General features: G+C 41.1%; 1 protein-coding gene across 7 annotated transcripts in view; it reads left to right on the top strand.

Moving 5' to 3' along the window:
- LOC112250864 (CUGBP Elav-like family member 5) overlaps positions 1-17,688 on the top strand; it is a 294,695-nt gene that overhangs the window by 251,792 nt on the left and 25,215 nt on the right. For all 7 annotated transcript variants that reach the window (XM_042322079.1, XM_042322078.1, XM_042322074.1 and 4 more), the window contains exons 4-5: positions 2-130; positions 1,338-1,417. In XM_042322079.1, coding sequence (XP_042178013.1) covers positions 2-130; positions 1,338-1,417 — 209 coding nt within the window. The remainder of the gene's footprint in view (position 1; positions 131-1,337; positions 1,418-17,688) is intronic.

Here is a 17,688-nt window from a genome sequence, read left to right as displayed (position 1 = left end):
GAAGACAGGAAGCTGTTTGTCGGGATGCTAAACAAACAACAGACTGAGGAGGACGTGTACCGCCTCTTTGAGCCCTACGGAGTCATCGAGGAGTGCACCGTCCTAAGAGGTCCCGACGGAAACAGCAAAGGTAGGAACCAATTATATATAGTACCTCTGACATTTTCTAAGATTCTAGGTCACTGACTTTGACCCTTAAGGTGTTTCAGCTGAGAAATCACGTATTCATAACGGGCATGTTTCCTTTGAGTTTTTCAGTAGTGAAAAAACAATCAACGTAAATGGGTTTCTTTTATAGGAGTCATCATGGCTTGTATTATTCATTCAGGTTATGGTAGGCCTGCAAGTGAAACATTCCCATAGATGTACAATCATTAGCCCTAACTGATGCACTGTACTCTAGGCCCCATGGTCTGCCCACCCATGGTCTGCCCACCCAGACACCAATACCTTCTGACATGCAGTAAACAGCAGTGGGAGCCCTGGTTCTTCATGTCTCTATAAACATAGTCCGAGGCCAGTGTTTATGAAAACTGTTGTGGAATTATCTCCGAAGTAGAGGCCCTTTCATTCTGACTTGACAGTCATGCAGAAGTAAAGAGGGAATGGGGGCTGTCAAAACAATTGTGGTGTTCTTTACAAGAAGACAGGACATTGGGGCAGCTAGGGGACGTTTCATTTTGTCTCCGCTATACTCTGTTTGGGTTATGTGAATCTAGGCCCACATTGGCCTACAGCTGAATAACTCATAACGTCAGATAATTCACTTCTTTACAAATACGATTGAATTTCCAGATGTTTATGGATACTGGTCTGTCAACTAACCCTTATAATGTACATATTCATTCATATATTGTCAGGTCTATTTTGTGTATATTGGCCAGAGGTCGATAGGAGTTGAGCTTTTGCTCAGGCCACACTTGAAGATCCAGTACTTCTCTAGTTATACCTCTTCTAGCTATACCTTCTCTAGTTATACCTTCTCTAGCTGCAGGTCCTGATCAAACCAGCATTAGTCCCTCAAACATGTTTGGCTTCTTTCGAGGAACTGTAGACTAATGCATAATGACTTAAAACAATCTACATTTCACTGGGTCTGTATTTAATATGCACAGACCGGCATGTGGCGCTAAATAGCATGCTTTTCTGCTTCATCAGTGCAATCTGTACAAGAGCCTGCAGCTTGAGCAGCCTGGGGAGGAGCAGCCTGCTGTGCCTCCCTGAAATGTTTTGGCGTGCTTCTCCTCACAGTGTTTAATAAAGGCACCCTGCCTCTTTCTCCATCCCTGTTTGTGCGTGTGCGTGCGTGCGTGTGTGTGCGTGCACTTGTTTTTCAGGCTGTGCCTTTGTAAAGTTCTCCACACATGCTGAGGCCCAGTCTGCAATCAGTGCCCTTCATGGCAGCCAGACCATGCCAGTGAGTACACTTCCTGCCTTTGTTCCACACAACAATATGCAACATGCACAACACGTACAAACGACAACAGCAACTTTACCTTCGATTCTACTGATCAAGGCCTTGCAGGGCGGCAAAGACTCTTTCAACCTACAGTTTTTATTGACCGACAATCTGCAACCGTCCTCATGAATATTACAGCTTTCACGAGCAAACGGGTACAACCACAAACCTTCTTTCTTTAGAATGAAAGGGATTGGTACCTTTTGTAGGGACGTCAAACATTCAGCCTGCTGCTCAGGTCCTATGGTCGCTCTAGTCTAGAGCAACTGGTTAAATTGGGCTTGGGAGCATTTTTTACAAATTTGTTATCTCTAAATGGTTAAACTAGTGAGAAATATACACTGAGTGTACCAAACATTTTCTATGACAGACTAACCAGGTGAATCCAGGTGAAAACTATGATCCCTTATTGATGTCACCTGTTAAATCCACTCCAATTAGTGTAGATGAAGGGAAGGAGACAGGTTAAAGAAGGATTTTTAAGCCATGAGACAATTGAGACATGAATTGTGTATGTGTGCCATTCAGAGGGTGAATGGGCATGACAAAAGATTTGTGCCTTTGAACAGGGTATGGTAGTGGCTGCCAGGCGCACCTGTTTGAGTGTATCAAGAACTGCAGCGCTGCTGGGTTTTTCACGCTCAGCAGTTTCACGTGTGTATCAAGAATGGTCCACCAAAGGACATCCAGCCAACGGCTGAAAACAGGTCATTGATGGAAGAGGACAAAGGAGGCTGCCCCGATTTGTGCGGTGCAACCGACAGGCTATAGTTAGTCAACTGACAGTCCAGTACAACATTGGTGCCCAAAGACCCACAAAAGAATGTACAACTCGTCGTACCTTGACACGAATGGGGTATGGTGACGGCCTTACAGAGGTCTACTTCTTTCAGCAAGAAACAAGAAACTTGCAGTTGCAGTGGGCTAAAGAATGAAAACACTGGACACTGGAGAATTGGAAAAACATTGCCTGGTCTGATGAATCCCGTTTCCTGCCATTTTCACACTGATGGGAGGACTAGGGTATGGAGAAAACCAAGAGTACATGCATCCATCATGCCGTGTGTCAACATCGCAGGCTGGTGGTGGTGTTAGGTGTGTTTTCATGGCACACATTGGGCCCTTTGCTAAATGTGGAGATACGTTTGAATGCCACAGGATATCTGAACAGCATTGCCAATCAGGTACATCCCTTCATGGCAGCAGTGTATCCATCTGCGAATGGATTTTTTTCTGCAAGATAATGCACCATGCCACAAGGCTAGCATTGTCAGGAATGGTTCCATGAACATGACAGTGAATTCAGCTTACTGCAGTAGCCTTCCCAGTCACCAGATCTCAATCCAACTGAGCATCTGTGGGATGAGATGGAACAAGCTAGTCAGAGTAGAGATCCACTACCAGCCAATTTGACAACTGCGGAAACATTGGAGTCGACGTGGGCCAGCATGTGGAACGGTTGACACATTGTAGGGTCCATGCCCCGACGAATTGAGGCTGCAAAATGGGTGCAACTCAATAATAGGAAGGTGTTCCTAATGTTTTGTACTCTCAGTTTAAATCTGTGTTTAATTTACTATCATTCTAAAGTAAGATATTGAATTGTTTAGCCATAACTAGGGTTGCAACTTTCTAAATTGACCAGTAAACCACCAGATTTAAGACATCTACTGACCCTTTTGGATACTTCAGATTAACACAGGTGTCTGTCATTATCTCTGGCCCTCTGGCCTTATCACATATAAAATATGAAAGAATTAAATAAGATGATTTTAAAATTTAAAAAATAGAAGAACAAAGCTGTAAAACATTGTCCTAAATTTAAACCATCTTAGTGAATACCATTGGTGTTTAATATGAAGGTTTCAGCATTTAATATCATTATATTTATTTTACTATGTCTATGTATTTGTTGTCAATGTTTTGGCATCAAACTGGTGGCAGATTTGAAAAAAAGTGGAGGTAATTGAACATAAGATGTTTTTTTCATGAATTAGTGTTATTTTAAACAGCACTATGCCCCCAGACGTTTGGCCCCTGCTCTATTGATTGATCTTCTACAAATTGTCCTCTATTCCGTGTGTTTTTTTTTAGGTATTTGATTTTAACGTGATAATCGATAGGAGTGATGGACAAAACAATGTTACGTTTCTCTTTCTGTTTTGGTGACCCCGTATCAATGGCAATCAACATTCCAAAATGTAGCTGACTGTGTTCTGCAGGTGGTTTTCTAACCAGTGATGTGAAAATGTATCCGGTTTTTAGGTTCATAAGCACATATCACCCCCCCTTAATCAATGAATGATTTACTGCCACTTGACCAAACAGTTTTTTTTTGGTGTATGTGCCATTTACAAGGTGCTTGTTTAAAGTAGCATGATGACCATTGTTGCACATGTATGTGTAGATAGTACATTTTATTTTTAGGTTTTCAATATATCGCAAACTGTTTCTGCATATTGGTTATTGATTTGGACACTTTAAAACTTTGTTTTGATATTGGGCTATTCATCAATATGTCTTGTCAACAGGAAGCAGCAACAGCATTATTTATTTTTTAGGTTTTAGGAATATAAATGTAACTTTCAACAATAATTACCAAAGATACTGTACTTAATAAGGTAAAAACTGCTGAATGAGTCAAAACGTGCAGTGATTTATTTATTGTGCATACACCAGAAATCACCAAAACGGGTTTGCCCGTTACTTTTCAACAATGATTTTCTTCTCATTGAATGATAATGGGTTGAACAATTGTTCAAAACATTTAGCAATTTTTGCATTTGACCCTTGAACAAACACCGTAATCATAGTAGTCACTACTGTATTACTGCTAGGTGTGCCTATTTGTATGTGGCTCATGTTTAGGGAAGCCCCTCTAAACCCTTTTTGTATAAAAACAAAAAGGCATTTACTGTGCACACTTAACCTGCATTATAATGTTATTCTGCACGCTACATATTATTCAGTGGTTTGAAATACCCTCTGCCTTTAACTCTCTCTTTGTTGGAGAAACTTCAGGTGTGGAGCAGGACCCTGAACTCTCTCACCACTGTGGCGTTACACCATTTTATGTTATTATTTATGGTCGCACAGCGCGTGGATGAAGAGAGCGTCGGACTAGCTGACTGTGTCATTAGTTTTGGTGCAACCTTGAGGTCAATATAAGTGCAAATGACTCTGGGACACGAGGCTAGGCTGGAGATAGAGCAGAGAGCACACAAGGTCCAGCCTGTGGTATTGGACAGCCACAGCGTTTCCCCCACTCTCCCCTCACTCTTCTCTCTTTCCCAGCCTCCCGGGATATTAGGCAATAGACTTGTTTACTTCACCTTTCACCACATCGGCTGCTGAATTATTCATTTGTGTATAAGGAGGGGGAGAGGCGGTTGGGAGATGGGAAGAAGAGCGGAAGGGAAGAGACAGAAATGAAGGAGAGATGGAAAAGCGAGTGAGGAGGCAAATGGACAGGATTGATCCCCTCCTGGTCGGCTAAATTGATTATAGAAATCTTATCAGCATCTCATCTCCTGTGTCGGGGGTTTGGATTGGCGTGGGTCGGCCCCGGACGCTCCGTCTCGCCAGGATTAGACTGACAGACAGAAAGACAGAGCACCATTAGGCCTTGAGCTGGGCCTGGGATACTCAGAGGACAGGCCTGAATTACCCATGATCTGCATCTACAGCACCGCACTGAAAATGGAACAGCACTGCTAAAGGACTAACAGTGCATCTATACAGTTTCTTACAGGCCCTAATCGTCTACTGTTCCATGTCATGAATGACCCTATTCGTTCTTTTAGAAAATTCTCCACATGTAGGGTCTACGAGTAACTGTTAAAACAAATGAGTGTGCAGCATTTACAAGCTATTCCAAGTGATCAGTCTAGGAAAAGAGATGGCTATGGATCATTTCCAGCCGAGAGCCTAGCTGAGGTTTTGGAGTGCACTGAATATAAACACTATAACTAACAGCTTCTTAATAGATCAACATCAGATCCCCCAAGTCTCTCTCTCACACACACACACACACACACACACACACACACACACACACACACACACACACACACACACACACACACACACACACACACACACACACACACACACACCTCTCAATCACATGCTCATACAGCCATGAGCAAGGGTCAAAGGCTCACTGACTGATCTTATTTTCCAGCTCGGAGGATGTTGGGGTGTTGTGAATGTGTGTCTATGTATACTGTATGTGTGTGGGAGGGATCTGAGTGATAAATTTTGTGTGGATTTGAGGTGAAGATTGTGATTGTATGTGGTCTCTTCTGTATGTGTTTGTGCATGATAATGAGCGTGTGTATGTGTTGTTTCTGTTTGAGCATATGAATGCGAGACAGAATGGTTTCCTTCCAACTATTTAATGCGGATGAATTACCTGACTCATGGGTTGATGGAAACAGGAAATCCCATTACAATTGTATAAATGCCGACAGACAATTTGTTCGTTAGACATGGTGGGATCTTTTTGTATCGTGAAAATTAATTATGCGAGAAATGGCAGTGGAAATGTCTTTATGTGCAAATATTGATATAATAACCATCATATCGAAGTAAACTTGGAGTCACGCAATGATATGTTAGGTGGACCTCCCACTACGACTCGGGAAACCATGCAGTTTATTAGGCTACAGATGAAATAAATGATGATGAACATCACAGGGTGGTGAAAGTACACGGTGATGAGCTTGATGCTCCTTTCCAATAAACAGAGAGTCCTATTCTGGTGACATGGTGATTGAGGCTTGGCTGCCGTTTAACAAATAAAAGTAATCTGGCTCTTTTGTCCATAATAATCTCATCATGTAGGTAGCCTACCCACACTGTATCTGAGAGCTGTTGGCTAGAGAGCACGTGCCAAGACCAGAGTGGGCACATTTTGCTATATAACGCAAATGTTTGTGTGACAAAACCATCAGTAGAGTTGAAAATGGAAACCCATTTAACTTGTATTTTTCATTCGGTACATGGGATTTTAACCGCAAAAGTTATTTTTATGTGCACTACATCATCGTGCACAGCCTGTTATCAGTAATACATCCGTCTGATGGGATTTTTTACATTTATTTTTTATATTCGCATGAAAATCTGTCGCAAATTGGATGGAATCCAACTAGTGAAGCTAAAACTTATATTGTTATACTTAAATGTTATATATATTCGAGGTCGACCAATTAATCGGATTAGGGCCAATTTCAAGTTTTCATAACAATCGGTAATCGGCTTTTTTGGATGCCGATTATGGCTGATTACATTGCAATCCACAAGGAAACTGCGTGGCAGGATGACCACCTGTTACGCGAGTGCAGCGTCAAAAGGACCTTGTGGCTGCAAGGAGCCAAGGTAAGTTGCTAGCTAGCATTAAACTTATCTTATAAAAAGACAATCAATCTTCACATAATCACTAGTTAACTACACGTGGTTGATGATATTACTCGGTTAACTAGCTTGTCCTGCGTTGCATATAATCAATGCGGTGCCTGTTTATTTATCGTTGAATCACAGACTACTTCAACTTCGCCAAACGGGTGATGATTTAACAAAAGCGCATTCGCAAAAAAAGCACAATCGTCTCACAAATGTACCTCACCATAAACATCAATGCCTTTCTTAAAATCAATACACAGAAGTATATTTTTTTAAAACCTGCATATTTAGTTAAAAGAAATTCATGTTAGCAGGCAATATTAACTAGGGAAATTGTGTCACTACTCTTGCGTTCAGTGCAAGCAGAGTAAGGGTATATGCAACAGTTTGGGCCACCTGGGTCGTTGCGGACTGTGTGAAGACAATTTTTTCCTAACAAAGACCTCATTAATTTGCCAGAATTTTACATAATTATGACATAACCGTGCACAACCTTCAATATAACAGCAATATTTAGACTTGGGGTTGCCACCCGTTCAATAAAATATAGAGTATTTCACTGAAAGAATAGATTTTTTGTTTTCAAAATGATAGTTTCTGGATTTGACCATATTAATGACCAAAAGTTCGTCCTTCTGTGTTTATTATGTTATAATTAAGTCTAAGATTTGATATTTGATAGAGCAGTCTGACTGAGTGGTGGTAGGCAGCAGCAGGCTCGTAAGCATTCATTCAAACAGCACTTTCCAGCGTTTACCAGCAGCTCTTCGCAATGCTTGAAGCACAGCGCTGTTTATGACTTCAAGCCTATTAACTCCTGAGATTAGGCTGGCTATACTAAAGTGCCTATAAGAACATCCAATAGTCAAAGGTATATGAAATACAAATAGTATAGTCGACGCGTCATATTTCCTACAATAACTACAACCTAAAACTTCTTAACTGGGAATATTGAATAACTGGAAATATTGAACCACCAGCTTTCATATGTTCTCATGATCTGAGCAAGGAATTTAAATGTTAGCTTTTTTACATGGCACATATTGCACTTTTACTTTCTTCTCCAACACTGTGTTTTTGCATTATTTAAACCAAATTGAACATGTTTCATTATTTATTTGAGACTAAATAGATTTGGTTTATGTATTATTTTAAGTTAAAATAAAAGTGTTCATTGTTCATTCAGTATTGTTGTAATTGTCATTACTACAAATATATACACTGCTCAAAAAAATAAAGGGAACACTAAAATAACACATCCTAGATCTGAATGAATGAAATATTCTTATTAAATACTGTTTTCTTTACATAGTTGAATGTGCTGACAACAAAATCACACAAAAATTACAGAATGTCACCTTTTATTTGAGGGTTTTTTCGTACATATCGGTTTTACCGTTTAGAAATGAATGCACTTTATGCATCTAGTCCCCCCATTTGTGGGTGTCATAAGTGTAACCCTCTCACCAAAAGATTCAGATAAGTAAGCTTTAAAATAATGGTGAAAACTTCTAAGATATTGACTCGCTAGGGGAAAAACGAGAGGCTAGGGATATTACTAAAAGATACAGTGTGTTCCGAAATTATTGCCAGCCTTGATAAAGATGAGCAATAATGACTACACATATTAAATAATTCAAATACCATTTTATACTAATACAATTGCTCAGAGAAAGAGATTGAGGAAAAAAGTATTACTTGTTAAACAAAAAAGTTAGGGAGTCAAAATTGACATCCCTAAGGATTTTTCTTAACCTTTATTGAACTAGGCAAGGCAGTTAAGAACTAAATCTTATTTACAATGACAGCCTACCGGGGAACAGTGGGTTAACTGCCTTGTTCAGGGGCAGAACAACAGATTTTTACATTGTCAGCTCAGGGATTTTATCCACCAACCTTTCAGTAACTGGCCCAACGCTCTAACCACTAGGCTATCTGCACAAATTCAAGAATGTAATATTTGGTCCCATATTCCTAGCACACAATGTCCACATCAAGCTTGTGACTACAAACTTGTCGGATGCATTTGCAGGTCGTTTTGTGACCAACAGAAATTAATGGTAGATAATGTATTGTGTAATTTTGGAGTTACAGTTATTGTAAATAAGATAGGAATATGCTCGTAAATACTTCTACATTAATCTGGATGCTACCATGATTGCAGATCATCCTGAATTAATCGTGAATAATGACGAGAGAGAAAGTTACAGAGGGTCAAAGATCATACTCCCAAAACAGGGGGGTTGATCTTTGACCCACTATAACTTTATCATTACGAGTGCACTCTTATACAACTCAATCATTGAACACTGTTCATTTTAGCAAGCTAAATTGGCGCTGAAGGTATGATGAATGATCCAGTCAAATGAATGGAAACCCAATGTTACTTACCTGAAGCAAACTCCTGAAACAATCATTCCAGGGCCGATGCCTATTTGTAATCCATGGCGGAAAACGCCCTGCGTGCGATTGAAACGATGCCCTGTGTCATTGGAAGAAGTCCCAACTCGTCTTGGAAGAAAGCAGCTCCCAATCCAACGAAATCTAGGCTAGCTTCCATTGAAGCAATGATGGCTACACTCTCCACAGCAGGTGAATTCAGGTCAATTTGATATAGATGTTTAACTAGACTTTCTCTAGAATTGTAACAGTTAAATCAAATTAATCAACAGTCTCTTTGCTAAATAAAATTCATAATTTCTTCAGATGTAAACGTTTAAACTCAACAAATAGCATCCTTCTCTCTTGCCTTCACATCTCGAGCAGCAACACCAGTTTAAGTGCCCATAAAACTGCCTTGCCACAACAAACCCAGAGTTCACGCGATTAGCCTAAAAATGTAGCATTGCTCCGCATTAGCTAAACCAAACCATGTTACTTTAGATTATCTGAACTGTAAAAGTTCAAATAATTAAGTGGATGGCACATCAAATAACTCTACCAAACAGTGCTTCTTAAATTATTGACAAGTCATTTAATTTTAAGTCTGCACATGAAAGCAAAAACACATCTCCTACCATTACGAATAACGGGATGTTAGCATGTTTTGGGGGTATGATATTTATGCCTCTGTAACTTTCTCACTCATGAGAAGTGACTCCAAAATAATATTATACATTATTTACCATTTGCTGTGGCGCAGCGGTCTAAGGCACAGCATGTCAGTGCTAGAGGCGTCACTACAGACTCTGGTTCAATTCTGGTATTAGAACCGGCAGGGATTGGGAGTCCCATAGGGCGGTGCATAATTGGCCCAGCATTGTTGGGTTTTGGCCAGGGTAGGCCATCATTGTAAATAAGGATTTGTTCTTAACTGACTAGCCTGGTTAAATAAATAAAATAAATCACAAACAAATACATCCATCAAGTTTATAGAGTCACAAGCTTGATCTAGTCATTGCGTGCTAGGAATATGGGACCAAATACTAAACTTTTGACTAAATGTAATACACTATATAAGTGAATTTAAACAAATACTTATAACACCTTCAAATGACGGACAAGATACATGAAGTGCTTTCATTTCTAAACGGTAAAACAGATATGTATAAAATGTCCTCAAATAAAAGGTGAAATTCTGTACTATCACCTCATATGAAACATTTGATCTCAAATTCAAAATACTGGAGTATAGAACCAAACAAGTTTAATCTTCACTGTCCAAATAAATACGAGTGGCGCAGGGTGGTGGGAGGTGATGACAGGTCAGATGTGAGACCCTGACAGGCTCTCCATTCCATTCCAAGCACTCACGCCTCCTGCCTGGGCCTCGGTAGACCTCACATGGCTGAGGACGCAACACAATTAAAAATGTAAATGTTGGAGCTGGAAAGCAAATTGCTGGGATTCAGGAAGGCTGTGTCTAAGGGAAGTCCCGGGACAGAATAGGAGGGTCAAGAGTGCCGGAGAGTGTCGGAGAGCCAGGTTCATCTCCACCTGAGCTTAGGAAGGGATTGGTTCCACTTTAGACTGTGATGGAAACATTGTAGCTACAGTGCCTTCAGAAAGGATTCATACCCCTTGACTTTGTTGTGTTACAAAGTGGGATTAAAATGGATTTAATTTTCATTTATTGTCAACAATCTACACAAAATACTCTGTAATGTCAACATATGTTAGAATCACCTTTGGAAGCAGTTACAGCTGTGTCTTTCTAGGTAAGTCTCTAAGAGCTTTGCACACCTGTATTGTACAATATTTGCCCCAAATTCGTGAAGCCAAGTTGGTTGCTGATCATTGCTAGACAGCCATTTTTAAGTCTTGCCATACATTCTCATGCCGATTTAAATCATAACTGCAACTAGGCCACTCAGGAACATTCAATGTCGTCTTGGTAACCAACTTCAGTGTATATTTGGCCTTGTATTTTAGGTTATTGTCTGTTGGAAAGCAGACTGATCCAGGTTTTCCTCTAGGATTTTTCCTGTGCTTAGCTCTATTTAGTTTATTTTTATCCTAAAAAGCTCCCTAGTCCTTGACGATGACAAGCATACGCATAACATGATACAGCCACTACCATTCTTTAAAATATGAAGAGTGGTACTCAGTGGTGTGTTGTGTTGGATTTGCCACAAACTTAACGCTTTGTATTCAGGATAAAAAGGACATTTCTTTGCCACATTTTTCCCCCATCTATTATTTTAGTGCCTTATTGCAAACAGGATGCATGTTTTGGAATATTTTATACTGTACAGGTTTCCTTCTTTTCACTCTGTCATTTAGGTTAGTATTGTGGAGTAACTACAATGTTGTTTATCCATCCTCAGTTATCTCCTATCACAGCCATTAAACTCTGTTTCCTTCCTCTCCGTCAACTGAGTTAGGAAGGACACCTACAGTGGGGCAAAAAAGTATTTAGTCAGCCACCAATTGTGCAAGTTCTCCCACTTAAAAAGATGAGAGAGGCCTGTAATTTTGATCATAGGTACACTTCAACTATGACAGACAAAATGAGAAACAAAATCCAGAAAATCACATTGTAGGATTTTAATGAATTTATTTGCAAATTGAATTGAAAATACGTATTTGGTCACCTACAAACAAGCAAGATTTCTGGCTCTCACAGACCTGTAACTTCTTCTTTAAGAGGCTCCTCTGTCCTCCACTCGTTACCTGTATTAATGGCACCTGTTTGAACTTGTTATCAGTATAAAAGACACCTGTCCACAACCTCAAACAGTCACACTCCAAACTCCACTATGGCCAAGACCAAAGAGCTGTCAAAGGACACCAGAAACACAATTGTAGACCTGCACCAGGCTGGGAAGACTGAATCTGCGATAGGTAAGCAGCTTGGTTTGAAGAAATCAACTGTGAGAGCAATTATTAGGAAATGGAAGACATACAAGACCACTGATAATCTCCCTCGATCTGGGGCTCCACGCAAGATCTCACCCCGTGGGGTCAAAATGATCACATGAACGGTGAGCAAAAATCCCAGAACCACACAGGGGGACCTAGTGAATGACCTGCAGAGAGCTGGGACCAAAGTAACAAAGCCTACCATCAGTAACACACTACACCGCCAGGGACTCAAATCCTGCAGTGCCAGATGTGTCCCCCTGCTTAAGCCAGTACATGTCCAGGCCCGTCTGAAGTTTGCTAGAGAGCATTTGGATGATCCAGAAGAAGATTGGGAGAATGTCATATGGTCAGATGAAAACAAAATATAACTTTTTGGTAACAATTCAACCCGTCGTGTTTGGAGGACAAAGAATGCTGAGTTGCATCCAAAGAACACCATACCTACTGTGAAGCATGGGGGTGGAAACATCATGCTTTGGGTCTGTTTTTCTGCAAAGGGACCAGGACGACTGATCCGTGTAAAGGAAAGAATGAATGGGGCCATGTATCGTGAGATTTTGAGTGAAAACCTCGTTCCATCAGCAAGGGCATTGAAGATGAAACGTGGCTGGGTCTTTCAGCATGACAATGATCCTAAACACACCGCCCGGGCAACGAAGGACTGGCTTCGTAAGAAGCATTTCAAGGTCCTGGAGTGGCCTAGCCAGTCTCCAGATCTCAACCCCACAGAAAATCTTTGGAGGGAGTTGAAAGTCCGTGTTGCCCAGCAACAGCCCCAAAACATCACTGCTCTAGAGGAGATCTGCATGGAGGAATGGGCCAAAATACCAGCAACAGTGTGTGAAAACCTTGTGAAGACTTACAGAAAACGTTTGACCTCTGTCATTGCCAACAAAGGGTATATAACAAAGTATTGAGATAAACTTTTGTTATTGACCAAATACTTATTTTCCACCATAATTTGCAAATAAATTCATTAAAAATCCTACAATGTGATGTCCTGGATATTTTTTTTTCTCATTTTGTCTGTCATAGTTGAAGTGTACCTATGATGAAAATTACAGGCCTCTCTCATCTTTTTAAGTGGGAGAACTTGCCCAATTGGTGGCTGACTAAATACTTTTTTGCCCCACTGTATATCTTTGTAGTGACTAGGTTTATTGATACACCAACTAAAGTGTAAAATGAATAACTTCACCATGCTCAAATGGATATTCAATGTCTGCTTCTTTTTTACCCATCTACCAATAGGTGCCCTTGTTTGCAAACCATAGGACAACCTCCCTGGCCTTTGTGGTTGAATCTGTGTTTGAAATTCACTGCTCAACTTAGGGACCTTGCAGATAATTCAATGGTACTGTATGTGTGAGGTACAGAGATGTGGTAGTCAATTAAAAACCATGTTCTACACCATTATTGCACCCAGAGTGAGTCCATGCTACGCATTATGTGACTTGTTAAGCACATTTTTACTCCCGAACCTATTTAGGCTTGCCATAACAAAAGGCTTGAGTACTTATTTATTCAAGACATTTCAGCTTTTCATTTTTAATGAATTTGTAAACATTTCCAAAAACATAATTCCACTTTGACATTTATGGGGCATTGTGTGTAGGTCAGCGACACATCTCAATGTAATCCATTTTAAAATTCGGCTGTAACATAACAGGATGTGGAAAAAGTCCAGGGGTGTGAATACTTTCTGAAGGCACTGTGTCTGACAGGGAGATATGCTAAGAGGAGAGAGTCAAAGCCCATATCGAAGTGTGATCTCGCTTTACACACACTATAAATATCATTTTTATAGAACGACAGCCAGTGTCACAGTAATAAAATGAAATGTCTCATGCATAGTTTAATGTTAGGAGGCTACTTCACATGGATGATATATCCATGTTTCTCGTCATTAAACAATGTGCTGTAATTATTATGTTTAACTTGATAGTTTCTTCATATTGTTCTATTGCTTATAAGATGTCATTTTTCCCTAGTGTCACTTCCCAAGCAATTTACATTCTAATCAGAGCCTAATGGATTACACTAATTTGTTATTTTACTAACCAAGCACTAAATATACAGTGTGTGTTAAGTCATTCTCGGTGGTTATTTAGTGCAGATGAATGGGAATCAGTGTATCATAATGATAATGGAGACATGAAACTACACAATAGAAAGTTTAACACTGAACTCACTAAACAATTATCTGGAAATAGCCACACAGCTGTGTATTCCTGTTGGAGTGAGTGGAGTAGGAACTAGGAACCTTTGTTCTAGTGACTAAGCCCACGTTTGACTAAACCAAAGAGACAGGGACACCGCTAAGGCACTCGCCATGTGACACTTTGTTCTATTACAGGTTTTCTGAGTCGCAGCGGCTTATGTAAGATGACGGCAGGCGCAGGATAATTCAACCTTATTACCTTATTGCGAGGTAATGCGCTGAGACAGATGTGTAGAGTTAAGGCAATATCAAATATATAGCGTCGTTTGCAGCTTTATCTGGACCATTCACACGGGTTTGGAAAGGAACCAAGCCGGCCCTGACTGCAAAGGGAGCAAACTTCCCTTCTCTTTGAATCGCAGTCCCTTTTCCCTATATTCCTATGTAAGAACAGCTGCCCATTTTATTCCCACAGTTTTACTCCCTCTCCTGAATCCACTCTAGAGGCTCTGAGTCGGTGGGGATTCTGCCTGACACTTGGCAGCTTAAAATTGAATTGAAGACTTTTACTTCATAGTTCATCCACCTCTCTGCTTTGTACTGTGGAGAGAGAGATTCTACACCGTGATATCTTGAAAATGTGCAATACAGTAAATTGGGTTGGCATGGGAACAAACATAGGAATGGACATGGAAAATAATGGTGTCAACAGCCACGCAAATCATAGACTGTTCTCTCTGCTACCGCAAGGCAAGCGGTAGTCGATGCACCAAGTCTGGAACCAACAAGACCCTGAACAGCCTCTACCCCCAAGCCCCCCTACCCGCACTGTCTGCATTGACCCTTTTTGCACTAACCTTTTTGACTCATCACGTACACTGCTGTTACTGTTTATTATCTATCCTGTTGCCTAGTCACTTTTACCCCTGCACATTGACTCAGTACTGGTACTCCCTGTTGTGTATTTATTCCTTGTGTTATTTTCTTTCTATAATTTTTCTATTTTTCACTCTGCACTGCTGGGAAGGGCCCGTGAATAAGCATTTCACTGTTAGTCGACACCTGTTGTTTATGAAGCATGTGAAAAATACAATGTGATGTTGGCACATAAAGTGAATGGCTTGTATGATGACTAAAACAGAAATAAAGAGCTCGTGCCTGGAGCGGCTGTCATTTCCGCAGAGAGGAGAGAGGGGGGGTTATTAGGGAGTCATCCAGATATGTTTAACCTTTCCACCTTTCATATTAGAGGCTGAGAGTGGGGTGCAGTGGCACGATGGCTGCTAGTAAATCCACTGTAAGTCTTCAGTTCATGCAGCAATTTGAAGGTGCCGAGACACTGCCGGAGCTCTGGGTTCACACAGAATCCACCCTGATCAATACAAACAATCTGGGAGAGCCAATAGCTGGGCAGAGACACAGACCTCAATCTGGATAGAATAGGAGAGAACAGAACAGGAGACCGACTAGGAGCTGCATTGGCATTGCACTCACACGCTCAATCCACAATTAACCACACTTCCATATGCAAGCACACTCCAGACTGCTTGACAGAACAGGAAGGAGCTCGGGCTGCAGCGTCCCCTCTCTTCGTTGCTCGCAGACAACTTAATACCTTCAGATTATAAATTCCAACCCTGCCCAAGAACCTGGGAGCCTGAGCAGGAGAGGAAACGCACCACGAGTCTCATTATCAAACCAGCTAGTCCTTTAATAGCTTTTTTAGTGCTGTGGGGTAGAATATTCACTGTTTACCACTGCTGCACATTCCTGTATTGCAGTCCCGCATCCCTTCTCCCAGACTCGCCTAAAGGTATACACCATAATAATGTTAAAGGAACAGATAGTAAAAGCTTGGCAGACACAACACAAGGCCCTTCTACCAGAATGACTGGGCTGTGTAACCTTGTATGGACTCTCACTCCAGATTATGGACTGTGGGTCTGGAGAGGAGATGAGGGAGAGGATGAGTGTGTTCCCTCTTTCAGACGTTTTACCCTCGCCCTACTACCTAGGAGCGCATGCACTTCATTGTTAAGTCATACAATGCACTTAATGAGGAGGGGCCTAATGTGGTGCCGGTGGTGAGGAGAGGCAGCTTTGTGAGGCCGTGCACTTATGGCCAGCCATCCGTCAGGGGAAGATGGGATAAGGGGATAGTGAAAAGACAGGGAACATAGAGGAGGTAGAAGAAGAAAAAATCTTCCACTCCACTGACTATCTTTTAGCATCTCTGGCAACCTGCAAATCACGCCTACATAAGCAGAGAGCCAAGCCCCGAGCCAGATTGTTAAGCCTGGAAATTAAATGTGATTGACACATTTTCAACCCCCTCAGCGGCTCAATTTAGAGAGAGATGGGGAGAGAGAGAGACAGAGAGAGAGAAATGAAAAACTTCCTCACCTCCCCAATGTGTAGTTGGGAGCCTAGGGAACAGTATCCCCACTGTGGCTCACCACACAACCTCCCCCCCCCCAAGCCCAAACACCTCCCAGCTGGCTCCCGAGCCCTACCCAACCCCCACCGCCACTCGCTACTATTATTGACAATCTCACATCAATTTCAGGGAGCCTCTTATCTCAAATGACGCACAACCTTTCTACACTGTCAGATCAGAGTAATATTTCGGCCTTTTATATGGATCGATTGGGCAGTTTTGGGGGGGCAGGGGGAGGCAAGGCTGAGCGAATGAAAGGTCAAATGTAGCGCTAAATCATTTGAAGATTCTTAATGAATGGTGTGTGGCAGACACACCTGCTGGTTTGAGAGAGAGAGAGAGAGAGAGAGAGAGACTTAGAAGAGCTCCTTCACCAGGGTCAATAAGTGCTTACTGGTGTCCATGCCAATCTTAGCCCCTTCATCTCAAATAATCATATGTCGCTTGTTTTGGAACCTTTCTTGAATGGCTGGACCAAGGTTAAACACCAATAACTTTCTTGAATGGCTGGACCAAGGTTAAACACCAATAACTTTCTTGGAAAAAGAGTGAGCTATGTATTAATGCACAATATACTTGTTTGGCCTAAATGACATGGCATTATAAATAGATGGAAGGTTTATGGTTGTGTCTGAAAAGAGGACATTACAGATAGAAGTAGAGCTGGTTGATATGACTCTACATACCTACTTATGTATGCAGACCGCAAACACACAGACACAATATCATCAATAAGACAAATGTCCAATCATGTAGTATCTGGAATGCTATAAAACTGTGAGCTTGATGTTCGATGAGAGGAGCTTTCTAATATTGATGTTAACAACAGGCCTAATGTCAAATGAGCAGTGTATGCTGAACAATTAAACCATCCAATCACATTATCATGCATGACTTGTTTCAGACTTGATCATTTAACTCGAG

The sequence above is a fragment of the Oncorhynchus tshawytscha genome, linkage group LG05 (genome assembly GCF_018296145.1).
Source record: "Oncorhynchus tshawytscha isolate Ot180627B linkage group LG05, Otsh_v2.0, whole genome shotgun sequence".
Taxonomy (NCBI): Eukaryota; Metazoa; Chordata; class Actinopteri; order Salmoniformes; family Salmonidae; genus Oncorhynchus; species Oncorhynchus tshawytscha.
This window is presented reverse-complemented; position numbering and strand designations above follow the sequence as displayed.